General features: G+C 37.9%; 1 protein-coding gene across 1 annotated transcript in view; it reads right to left on the reverse strand.

Moving 5' to 3' along the window:
- sparcl2 (SPARC-like 2) overlaps positions 1–13,550 on the reverse strand; it is a 54,777-nt gene that overhangs the window by 3,019 nt on the left and 38,208 nt on the right. Inside the window, exons 6-7 of the mRNA XM_028792542.2 lie at positions 6,651–6,763; positions 5,189–5,283 (exon numbers count right to left, since the gene is read on the reverse strand). Of these exons, the coding sequence (XP_028648375.1) occupies positions 5,189–5,283; positions 6,651–6,763 (208 nt within the window). The remainder of the gene's footprint in view (positions 1–5,188; positions 5,284–6,650; positions 6,764–13,550) is intronic.

Genomic DNA, 13,550 nt, shown 5'->3' on the forward strand with positions numbered 1-13,550 from the left:
CTTTGTCACCTATTGTTTCTTTATTAATATATTGTTTAATGTGAATTCTTATTTCTTTTGATGTGTGTTTAATGCAGTTTAAATACAACTACAGATAGCAGCCCCCAACCACACTGACGCTGCACCGCTGAGTGGGATTATTTCCTCACTAATACATCAGTTTATACTTTCTTTGATTTTGGACATTGGATTTAAGATTATTATTTTTTGTGCTGTTTTGGTTCTCATTTGTGGTTATTAGGAACTTTGGCTGAGTCTTTTGGACTTTAAGCATTGGATTGCGACTGGCTTTATTTTTCTTGCAATATGTGTTTTGCTTTTTATCCGAAAGATATTTTGCAAATAAATTCTTTAATATGAGAAACATTATTGTTTTTTTTTTTTGTGAGCCAGATTTTTTTTCTGTTCCCCTCTCTTATTCTAAGCATTATGAATAAGAAAGACTTTACCGTTGATTTTTGAGCTTATGCATGCCTTTCATATCCACTCTATATCTACATAGCCTACGGTATTTTTTCCCCACTCCTGCCCCACACATTTAAAAAGGTGGCCATAAATTAAAGGCGCAGTTCACACATTATTATTTTAGAATGATTCTGACCCCAGACATCTTACCTCTCTATTATAAAAAAAAATCCTGGGAGAGAAAGACTAGGGAGACGAGATGTGATCTTCACGTGAAGATCACAGAAGACACTTAAAAGATCTGCGAGACGAAAGAGATTAGCCACGGAGCATCTCGCGGGGACCTTAAACATGAGACTTTGTGCCAAGAGATTGTCCCAGGACCGTCTCGCAGGGACGTAGAACATGAACATCTTGCAAGACACACCCTACTTACAACCAACATCAAATAAGACCACGGGCAGCAAAACACTCACTTGTATAAAGGCTTTGACCACACACAGATCCAGGGCTCTCAGTGCATATAAAGCGTATAAGGACAATATGTTGTAGATAAAACGACAAAGACTAAGTGAAGAAGAAAGAGCAGTGCAGAGAAAAGAGATTCAAAAGCGCTGGAGAGAAAAAAATGCAAAAAAGAAAAAGAATAATCAGCCCAGAACAAGTGGAATTGAAAAAAAATCACGTCCAATCGGGCTCAGAATTAAAAGACAAAGAGTAAAAGACAAAGTAGAACTTCATAAAGACGTTCAAAAACGTTGGCACTATACACATGCAGAGCAGGTTAGAGATTATGAAAGCAGTGGAATTCGAAAGGCTCAAAAAAACCGATGGCGCGATACACATGTGGAGAAAGTTAAAGAATATGAAAGCAGTAAAATTCGAAGGTATTGTAGCGTCCTAGGGAGGTTGAAGCATTTTTTTGCTTTTGAGTGACTGTTAGGTTTGATTGATCAAGGGTGGAGTACAGCACGGAAGACTGACAGAGGCAAAAATATCCACTTGCATTGTGTTTGGGGTTACGAAGTCAGCGTTCTTTTTCTTGATTGTTCAAGTAAAACTTTTACGAGACTTTACAAAAAAAAAGTTTTTTTTTACTTCTTCTTATTTCGAGCTGCTACAGGTTACTACAGTATCAAAAAAAGATAGTAAAGATTGCATTAGCACAAACAAAAGGAAATTATTACTCGGAAAAAGGGAAAATAATCATCACGGACCAGGTGTAATTGAAAAAATAGCAGGACAAAGCGATGTCAGAAATAAAAGACAAAGAGTATAAAACAAAGTAAAACGTCATAAAGAGGTTAAACAACAAGGGGGCCAAACACATGCAGAGCAGGTTAGAGATAATGAAAACAGTGGAATTCGAAAGACTCAAAAAAAACGTAGGTGCGAAACACATGCAGATCAAGATACAGAATATGAAAGTTGAAAAAAACGACATTGTCAAAAAAAGAAAGTAAACATCGCATTAGCACAAAAAAAGAGAAATTATTACTCGGAGAAATAACTAAAAGGTGAATAAAGATCAAATATATGGACATAGGTGATATGTCAGAAGTATGTAAATATTGTAAGGCTTTTAAGTTTAAGTCAGAGAATTTCAAAAACGGGGTTTACCTCAAATGCATTTATTGGTTACTTTGCAAAAAAAATAATTAACTGCTGATGATGTAGATCGCTTTGTCTGTGCTAAAATTCCAAACAGAGAAACCTATCCTGAATTATGGTACAAAGTCATTAAGCACATGTCTCACGAACCTCATCCATATTATCCATATTACTAACTGAGAATGCTAAACCGGATGGACGCAGGGACATCCGGCCATGGGCCGTGGCCGCAAAAGACGTACTGCGCAGGCGCCCCACAAACACCCCCCAAGCAACGGAAACCGGCCGGATGGAATGCAACGTAAACGCACGAAGCCATTGCACACGAAACGGGACACACACAAAGAAGAGGATTGAGACCCACGACACCCAAAGCCCCCCTCCAGTAACTGAAATAAGAAATGAGGCCACGCGCCCCTAGGACACCAAAAACAAAGGAGTCACACGCAGGCACACATAGCACACGAAACGGTTCGCACACAAAAAGGACGATTCAGCCTCACAACACACAAACACCCCCTCCACTAACAGAAATAAAAATTCAGGCAACAAGCCCCCAGCACACAAAAAAAAAAGACGCGAGTGCCACACAAAGCCCATTGGACACGAAACAGGACAGACTACGGACATAGCATGCGAAACGTACACAAAAAGGACGATTCAGACCCACGACCACACTAACGATTGCGCCAGTTAGCTGACAGCGCGTTCAATAATAAGTCCACTTTTCATGGAAATTCATTGGGATTAATGAATGTCATTTGCAATCATTGTCATTCACTTAACTTCCCTGAAGAAACAAATGGCAATACAAGTAATGAATTTACACGTTGTTGTCAAAAAAGTCAAATTACACTGCCTCCTTTACATTCATATCCTGCATATCTACAGAAGCTTCTAACTAACGAAGTACCTGAAAGTAAAAACTTTATGAACTGCATTACATCCTACAATAGTTCATTTGATTTTGCATCTACCGGAGTAAATATCAGGTCACCAAAAGGCAATGGCCCCTACTGCTTTCGCGTATGTGGACAAATATTACATCGCATTGGAACAGTGCACCCTGAAACAAATCAAGAACGCAAATATGCACAAATCACGTCGGCACCTACAAAGCGCTTCTGAAACCGCGGAAGAAAAAATGTCTCAGCTCCAAAAACACATGTCACTCCTTATTCCAAATACCGGTCCCAATCGCAGAAACATCGGTATCCACTATGACAATGCACAGTAACAATACACGTGACATCCGTCTTGCCACACTATTAATTATAGATGACTGTACAATGGCATCCAGTCACTTACTCAACACCATTGATACACTTCTACAAACGTTGATGAATAATAATATTCCCTTTGCGGGAAAGGTACTTTTATTAGGAGGAGATTTTAGACAGTGCTTAACTATTACTCCACTTACAATGCGCTTAGCTATTGTTCAGTCCACCTTAAAATACGTGGACAATTGGCATTGCGTTGATGAATAATAATATTCCCTTTGGAGGAAAGATACTTTTATTAGGAGTAGATTTTAGACAGTGCTTACCTATTGCTCCACATGCCATGCGCTCAGCTATTATTCAGTCCACCTTAAAATACGCGACGACGTCATATAAACAACACGAGACCGAACTACAATACATATACAGGCGCGAGACCTGATTGGTGATAATACGAAGAAACGAACAGTCCGCATATTAACAGTGAGTTCGATCCTACTTATTACTTATCCATATTCCTAACGATAAAGATCAAACAAGTCATCAATTCACGATCACGGATACAAAACTAGATGGCTCGAGTAACGGGACCACAAACACAAACCCGCATCAAAAAAAAAAAATTCACCTCGGCAAGCTTCTAAAACCACGGAACAAAAAATGTTATGCGAACAATTGGCATTGCTTTCTAAAGATACACTTTGTACAAAACATGCGATTTCCAGATCCCGAATATAACAATTGGTTATTACAACTAGAACATTGTACACTCACCAATACAGATGGACTTCACCCAGATATTATTACAATTCCTCAACCCTTCATCTGCAACGACTTGCTTACGGAGATATTTGGAACAGCGGTCTCATTAGACCAAATGCCCCTTTTAACACAACGAAGTATATTATGTCCAAAAAATATTACTGTTGATCACATTAATAACCAGGTCATTTCATTACTTCCTGGAGAGTCACACCTCTTTCTAAGCTCTGACAAAGTTGACTCTGATGACGACAATGACCATCTTAATTTCCCCTTAGCATATTTGAACACTATTAACCCAGCCGGATTACCACAACACAGTCTTCGCCTTAAAAACGGAACAATACTCATGCTATTAAGAAACCTTAACACTAAACAGGGTTTATGCAATGGTACACGTTTAGTCGTCTACACCATAACACACAATGTTATTCAAGCAACAGTTCTTACAGGATCACATGCTAACAATACTGTTCTAATTCCTAGAATTGACCTTACAAGTTCTGACCTGGAATTACCTTTTACACTTAAACGGAAACAATTCCCCATTAAACCTGCCTTTGCCATGACCATCAACAAATCACAAGGACAAACCATGCACAAGGTTGGCATCTACCTATCTGAGCCCGTTTTTGTACATGGACAACTTTATGTGGCCTTCTCACAACTTTGACATTCATCTGACGTTAAAGTTAATGTCATAAATGCTCCATTCCAAGGAAAACTCATTCAAGGACAAGACACCATCTTTACTTCTAATGTTGTTTACAAAGAAATTTTCCAATAAACCTTTACACTGTGCCAAACACTTTATTGTTTGCTTCCTATCTGCGTCATCTACACCTTCACACTATGCTATATCTCATTCATACATCACGCTCTTTGTAACTTCCCAACACCAGGGGTTGGCGAGCGAAGCGAGCAGGGGGCGGAGCCCCCTAGTTTAAAAGATTCCGCATGTTGGGACTCTAAAGATTCCAAATATTGTTTTTACAGAAGTTCTGAAATAAAAGTGAAACTAACGAAATAGCAACAATTCAAAGAAAAACAAAAATCTTAAAAGTGTGTATCTGGAAAACCAAACATGGGGGTTGGTGAGCGAAGTGAGCAGGGGGCAAAGCCCCCTAGTACTCTCTTACAACAAAGTCCTTAAAATTAGCCTGATATAGGAAATAAAGATGACTTACACATCAAGTCCTGATACCAGTTCTCAGATCTGTCCACCAAGCATTTGGTCCACTCATTAAGTGTGATTTTCTTGTTTCCATTCATATCACAAGACCTGTAAGGAAAACATGATAAAAACTAATGTCATAAACTGACAAACAAAACCTTATAACAATATCAATAATTTCATGTGTATTGTATTAAACAGCAAAAATAATACACCATAATAACCATAATGAGAAAATTATGGAAATAACTCATTGTTCTGCATAGAATCATTATATGTTGTGCCTTTAGTGCTGGAATAAGCAACTTATATTTGCTTATATTTATGTAAATAAGTGAGCGTTGGGCATGTTACATGGTTTGGGGTCTGACAGAGATGTTTACAGTGAAGAATTCAGGTGTGACACAGTCTTTAACACATTTTTCATTTGCTCAACTTGTCAGCTTCACCTGTTCCACTTTCTTCACTGCAAGTTCAACCTACAAAGGCAATCCAAGGTCAGTCTGGACCAGATAAATGACTGGGAAGGATCTCCTCCCGAAACTAAGTTTTCTATAATTGACTGTGAGAAACCTAAACAGTATGTCAGTGATGATGATTATACTAAGTTTGTTTAGCCATTTATTAATCAGTGACATCACTGGACATTGAATGGCAGTGAACTTGCAGTGCACCAACTCTTTATCTGTTTACAGTGTTTATTTTTACTATATACAGTATATATTTATGATTCCATAGCAACCTGGCTGGAACTGTACTAGAAACCTTGCCTGGCTGGGATGCCCACAGCTTGAACAGGACATTGTCTCCTCCGGAATGCTAGGTGGCAACCTTCCTGGGTTGTAATATCACCATGGATTCCCACAGGATATTGGGAATTGGAGTTTGTCAGCTCAACCCTGTTGGGGTCCGTGGGTGCCGCTAGGGTTTGCTGAGAAGACTAGCAAGCCCTACTTTGTCGGACTCCATCCTCCTATGTTTCTGAGCCACAGTTTCTGGACACTGGAAGTGCTCCCAGGTTTAACATAAAAAGAGCAGCCCCACTTCAATCTGGGAGCCAGACTTGTGAGAAGGAGGACGAAGCTTGCTGTAAGGTGTGGAGGAGAGAGATGAAGAGAGCTACTGAGTGCAATAGTGTGCTTATAGCAAAGTGTGTTGTTTGTGGTGTAGGACACTTTTGCCTTGTAAGCATTTCACACAATAAAAAACAGTTTGTGACTGAAGAACTCGTGACCAATATATATATTTTTGTAAGGTGATTCACTTAAAGGTTTACATAAGAAGACATAGGATGAATTACCCCTTGAACCATGTAAAAATAAGTATAATTTCTTAACTGTATGCTTAAAAAATTATGACAAATTCAACCTTTTACACTCCTTCAAAGCCAAAAATAATATTATTTTAAATTATTTTCAACTGAACACACACTTTTACACTCCTTCCAGGCATATCTGATTAACTATAATCCTTACTTGAAGAAGCTGGTAGCACAATGCTCCAATGGCATATGGCGGTAGAGGATTTTCCTCAAGTCCCTCCGGCTTAATTTTCCATTCTTCTTTCGGTCCAGGGAAGCAAAGTGCCTCTAGAAAGGTAGAGTCAAGTTAGTTGAATTAATTCACAAAACTGACAATGCAATGAACAGATAAAGCAATTTTGGAATTCCCCATTTTCAACATGTACATACTCTATCCTTACATCTAAGCAGCTACACCTACACCTGATCATTAATGGGACATTCACACTTAGACTAAGACTTTGCTGTATAATGCAGAATAGTTCTCTGCTAGATTCTGTCATGAATGTCAATATTTTGGAAATTTTTTATTCATTTTTATGAGGTACTGATGCACATAAAACTTAGTTTCACTTTCTTTTTTAATTTTTGTTCTGGGTTTGGACTTGTTATTTTATTTAAGCATCATATATTAAAATTACTACAATGCCATTTTGTGTTATAGCAGATGCTGCCATTTTGTATACGCCTTGCTATAACATGGTCGCTTGTAATTATGGGGAACATGGATTGCTCAGAAAGTCACATTACATGATGTCATTGCTGCTACATTATTGAGACTGGCATCAGTACATGCATTTGTTCATTTGTGAATTCATAATTTAAAAACTTTTAGTATTTGATTATTTGTTTTTGACACAATTTGACTTCTGATTTTTCCTTTCATATCATGCATTCTGAAGGAGCAACCTAAGGTGCCACTCAGGTAACAGAAAAGCTAAGAGTGATTATAGGACAGTATCACAACTAACCGAAGAAAAAGAACCCGAAGACCAGAATGTAGAGGTTAGAGTTTAGTAGCCTCCTTAGCACTATGTTTCCCTGAAAAAAACTAGACAAAAATACTCATTTTTTCCAACAAGAAAACGTTATTAGGTTTAACAGAAACCTGTTAATACCAAAGCATCAACATATACACAGTAGGAAGGGTATGTCTACTGTCCCCTGCTGTGCTGATGCAGATTTATTACACATACTTCATGTGAAATGTTTTGAAACAGTCACCAACATCAAGCCCGGCATTGCAATCAGGACAGTAGAAGTGTGTTTCTTTGCATACATTTCTTCTAATATTACTCTTGCTGCTTGCACATGATAGGGCAGAATGTCAGTGCCTGATATACTGTACGTGATTGTGTCATTGTAGACTACCACAGCATAAGGCTTAGTGACATTCACATTTTCCCTGACACAAACATTGACAGTTGCTGCATTGTAAACAGTGTCGTTCTTGTTCTTCCATTTGATTGAAATCATTTTGCCTTTTTGCCATGCTGAAGCTTCACACGATCAAATTCCCCAGTCCTATCAGGACATTTTGATTGTACAGTGCCATATGAATCAGTCTGTGTTGATGTCTGATAACAAATCTCTATCAGTTGATTCAACTAATGGTTCAATTTCAGTTTGTTCTAAAACTGGATTGACAGCTTTTTGTATACACACCATTGTGTGTTTTGGTTAAAGGCTCCAACCTACTCATGAATATCGATGAGTGTGAAAGTTGATTTTACTGATAAATATGATTTATGATTTTCACTCTTTGATTATATGTTAATTAAATTGAATGAATTTTTTTCTTATTAACTGTTAGCTTTTGTCTTTAGCATTCTTAGAAAGCATTTTAATTAAATCCTCTTGATTTGTGATGCAGTCCCTGCAGCTACTTTAGCACAAGGTTAAGTATTAATAAGAGAAGCAATATAATGCAGTGCAGCAGAATCCCGACTCCAAGGGTTCTGTTTATCACTAACTTGCAAGGACATGAAAAATTTAACTAATCACATACTTTTTGTAACTATGCATTTAAGGAGTGCAATCAACAGTTGTAATTCAGTCAAATCCTTCTATGTACTGAGTACTTTAAAGAAGTGCCTTTTGGAACCAATCACAACTTGAATAAGTCCCTCCAAGCTTTGCGCACATGGATTTGGTCAGTTTATCGCATTCTTCCTGGTATATCCTCTCAAGCTCCATTAGGTTGGATTGGAAGCATCTGTAAAGTGCCTTCTTCAGGTGTCTTCTAAAACTGGGCTTCAGCTGGGCCATTCAGGAACAGTCAGAGATCTGTCCTAAAGCCACTCCAGCATTTTCTTGGCTGTATGCTTTGGGTCATTGGCATGCTGAAAGGTGAATCATCGCTACAGCCTGAGGTAGGTTCACTATGGAGCAGGTTTTCAATTCAAAGTTTCCTTGCTCCTGCAACTGAGAAGCAACCTCATAGCATGATGCTACTGTAGGACAGACTGGCTTTATCCATTTTGTCAGGCTGGGACCCAAGTCCCGGCTTAGCAAGCTGCTGCTAGACATTTTTATTGCCAGCTAAAAAGTGTCAGTTTGTCTGACAGGGTCCCTCACTGGAATGCAGTTATGCACTTTATTTGATAATTGATGATTTATACCAGACCTTGTAGCATTAGCTGGGACATATCCCAAAGACACGAGCTGGACAAAGGACCATAAATCAAAAATGAGCAACACTGTTGGAAACTGTGTGTGTTTTACCCTCGAAGAGAAACTGCATCACCATCCGCAACCAGAAGATGCAACCAAAGGATGAAGAAGAATACGATCTGCTGAACAAAGAAAAAATTTTTTCCCATGTCTGGAGAAAGTTGACCAGGAAAAGAAAAAAGTATCACTCACCTCAACCAGAAGCACTACCTTGACTCCAAGAACAATTATTTGTAGTTTAATAGATAGCAAAAAAGCTAGCTAATATATTATGGTATTTGTATCACTGTAAGTTAATAATCTTGTGAAGGATAAGTTCTGGCTATTATGAATTTATCATCCTACATCCAGTAAGAAAGTGCAGAGCAGTATCTTATACACACAGCACTCTATGTGGGGTGGGTGGAAAGCCAGCACAGAGGCTAGCGCAATAATGAAAAGCTTAATAATTAGTGAAAGACCTTGTCCATTTTGAACACATGAATTGAAAGATCAGAATTCATAAGCTGTGCGCCTTTTTCTATAAGAGAGAAAAATATCTAACTAAGTCAAGAGATAGAATTCATAAGTTATGTGCCTTTTTACAATAGAAGAGAAAAAGTTAAACCTGGCTTTCATGATTTTATGTTTCGTGTTGTTTGTTCTTGTCTTTTGTGTGTGTATATATATATATATACTAGCAAAATACCCGCGCTTCGCAGCGGAGAAGTAGTGTGTTAAAGAGGTTATGAAAAAAAAAGGAAACATTTTAAAAATAACGTAACATGATTGTCAATGTAATTGTGTTGTCATTGTTATAACTGTTGCTGTCTTTTATATATATATATATATATATATATATATATATATATATATATATATATATATATATATATTATATATATAATATACACACACACATAAACATTAATATACATATACATATATATACATATCTACATATACACATCTACATATATATACACACATACATAAACACACACATAAGACTTACTGACTGAAACGGGCTTTCATTGACAATCATGTTACGTTATTTTTAAAATGTTTCCTTTTTTTTTCATAACCTCTTTAACACAGTACTTCTCCGCTGCGAAGCGCGGGTATTTTGCTAGTAGATATATATATACATATACACACATACATGCAGTTTTAATAACACAGAAATCAATATAAACATTAACATCATTATCATATGAGAATATGAAGTAATATATAAGAAGCACATTTCATATAAATATAAATTATTAAACAGTAAAATCTTCTTCTGTAATTTGCTACCGTGGCAATTTGTGTGTCTGTCCAGGATTTTAAATGACCTGTAGCTCGCAAACCGTTTCACCTATACACTTGAAATGTGGTACACATATAGTACGTCACGTCTACTATCTGCTTTATGGGTGATGATTGTTTTACTCTTTTTATGCTTATTTTATTTTATTGTAGAATCAACTCCTATCTGCGCACAGCAGGGCAGCCGTGGGCGGATGCGTATGGTGTATTCACTCCATGTTATCGTGCATTGCGCTGTCAGTGGTATTTTGATAAAAGAATTTGAACAACATATAAGAAGCGTATAAATTATTAAACAGTAAAACATTAACATTTAAGAAGTAAAGTTACATTAAGTACTACTGCAGTGCCTTCGGGTATACCTCATTTTTTGTTTGCCCATTACATGCTTAAATGTATACATTTTTTGTTGCACCTACCCGAGAACACGCGACATATAACCGAGCGTGGGAGAAGCATGGATTTTAAACACGCGTTGAGTTGATCTGCTGGTCTCCCTCGTGGAATAACTGGTAATGTTTGACTAAAATCTACAGCGAGTAAAACGACATTACCTCCTATTTTTTTTTTTACGATCTCTGAGATCTTGCTTTTTTCGGTTCAAGGCTTCATAAGCTCTTTTATGTTGTATGGTGTACTTATCCCAAACAATCATCTTTGAATGTTGCAAGACTTTCGCCTTGGATGTAGATCGGGGTAATTACATTCATTGCATTCCTAGTCTGAATCACAATGTGATTGTATGGGTGGTTACCTGGCACTGTAGGGTTGCCACCCGTCCTTGAAAATACGGAATTGTGCCGCGTCTGAGAATGAAATTGCGCATCCCGTTTTGAATCAATACTGGACGGGATTTATCCCGTATTTTTTTTATAATTTTTTTTTTAAAGCAGCGTCTCATGCAAATCATCCCACACGCATTTTATGAAGATGCCTCCTTTCCTACTTTTGATTGGGTAATACTTGATGTCATCGTTAGTTTGATTGGTCTTTTTAACTATCCAGTGAGGAGGGCATGTCTTTTAAGTAGAGTCTGCAAAGTGTTGGCACTGAGATGTGGCGTCAGCGCCATAGTTGAAGCCCCTAACGTTGTGGTCAGCAAGTCGGCTAACATCCGCCATGTGCCATCTTTCAGTTGCGAGAAGCAGATCATAGAATGGTTGAAACTGTTGCCCCTAACGTTGCGCCACGGCGTGTGGTTCGTTTATACCTCGTGTGTTCTCATTAAAGTTTTATCTCGCGAATATGTTATTGCAATCCGCAGCGGGAGCGTTTCTATAAACTTAATTTAAACTTACGTTTTACACCGTGCTTTGTTTCCCTTATGAACATGCTTGTATGCTTAACTCGCTCCGTTCTCAATTGTTTAATTAATTTTTTGCTCTTCGCTGTTTGCGGCTCTTCCTCCATTTCCCCCTACTTCGTTGTTTTATCTCGCGAATATGTTATTGCAATCCTTAACGGGAGCGTTTCAATAAACTGATTGAAAATAGTTTTGCATTTACCTTTTTAGTAAAAGGCGAGCTTTTAAGCCTGAGAAATCACCCCGTAAATGCACACGTTTAATTGCACATGTGTTAATATGTATGGTTACACAGTATTAAAAGACAGTAAACAACGTCAGTTACCTTTGTTCCCGCGTTTGATAAAAGGTGAGCTTTTAAGCCTGAGAAATCACCCCGTAAATGCACACGTTTAATTGCACATGTGTTAATATGTATGCTTACACAGTATTAAAAGACAGTCAAAAATTAACGTCATTTACCTTCGTTCCCGCGTGTGACTCGTGCTGTAAATCTCTTCCTTGTTTTTAGTTCACGTGATTACGTAGGAGGCGTGATGACGCGATACGTGACTCCGCCTCCTCCATTACAGTGTATGGACAAAAAATATGTTCCAGTTATGACCATTACGCTTTGAATTTCGAAATGAAACCTGCCTAACTTTTGTAAGTAAGCTGTAAGGAATGAGCCTGCCAAATTTCAGCCTTCCACCTACACGGGAAGTTGGAGAATTAGTGATGAGTCAGTCAGTCAGTCAGTGAGTGAGTGAGTCAGTCAGTGAGGGCTTTGCCTTTTATTATTATAGATATATATATATATATATATATATATATATATATATATATATATATATATATATTAATTTCTATTATCCGTATGTTATAAATAAATACCATTATTTTGTTTATTTCAACAAGTGTGTTTGGGGTATTCAGTCATGTCCAAACCACAACAAAAAGTGAAAATGTTAACATAGACTTTTGTTCATAAATTGTACAGATCGCATCACATTTCTGGCATAATGGCCATAAAGTGAAACAGTGGTCCCTCACTCAACCTATGTTTAACTGGGTGGGGGCCTTGCTGATTGTTTTAACAAATTACTAGCATTGCTGAAGGAAAAACTGATAATTATTTAACTAGAGTGACCATATACCATTTTCCTACATTATTCTGGTGTCCCTGGGAAAGGACAAGTTAAAATGCATTCTCTTCCTACACTGCTGCAACAATGCTTCACAGTAGGGATGGTATTAGGCATGTAATGAGTAGTGCCTGATCCTCACCAAAAACATTTTGTCACATGCCTTTTACTTGAGTGTCTTCCATCTAGCTACTCTATCATAAACACCTGATTGATGGTGTGCTTCTGAGACTGTCGTCCTTCCAACAGTTTCTCCTATTTCAGCAGCTGACTTCTGAAGCCTTGTTAAGAGTGACCACTGGGTTCTTGCACTCTTCCCTGACCAAGTCCCTTCTTGCCTGGATACTCAGTTTGCCCACATGGCCAGTTCTAGAAAGGGTTCCAAGCTACTTTCATTATCCAATTATTGAGACCACTGCGACCCTGGGATCACACAAGGATGTGGTTTTATCCCTATGCCCTGATCTGTGCCTCAACACATTTTTATCTCAACAGCCTACAGAGAGTTCCTTGGACTTCATGGCTTGGTTTCTGCTCTGACATACAGTGTGAATTGTGGGACCTCCTATACACAGGGGGTGTGCCTTTCTAAACAATGTCCAATTAATTCAGTTTGCCACAGGTGGACTCCAATCAAGTTCTTGACACATCTCAATAATGACTGAAGTAAACACGATGCACCCAA

Source organism: Erpetoichthys calabaricus, chromosome 2 (assembly GCF_900747795.2).
Source record: "Erpetoichthys calabaricus chromosome 2, fErpCal1.3, whole genome shotgun sequence".
NCBI classification, from domain to species: Eukaryota; Metazoa; Chordata; class Cladistia; order Polypteriformes; family Polypteridae; genus Erpetoichthys; species Erpetoichthys calabaricus.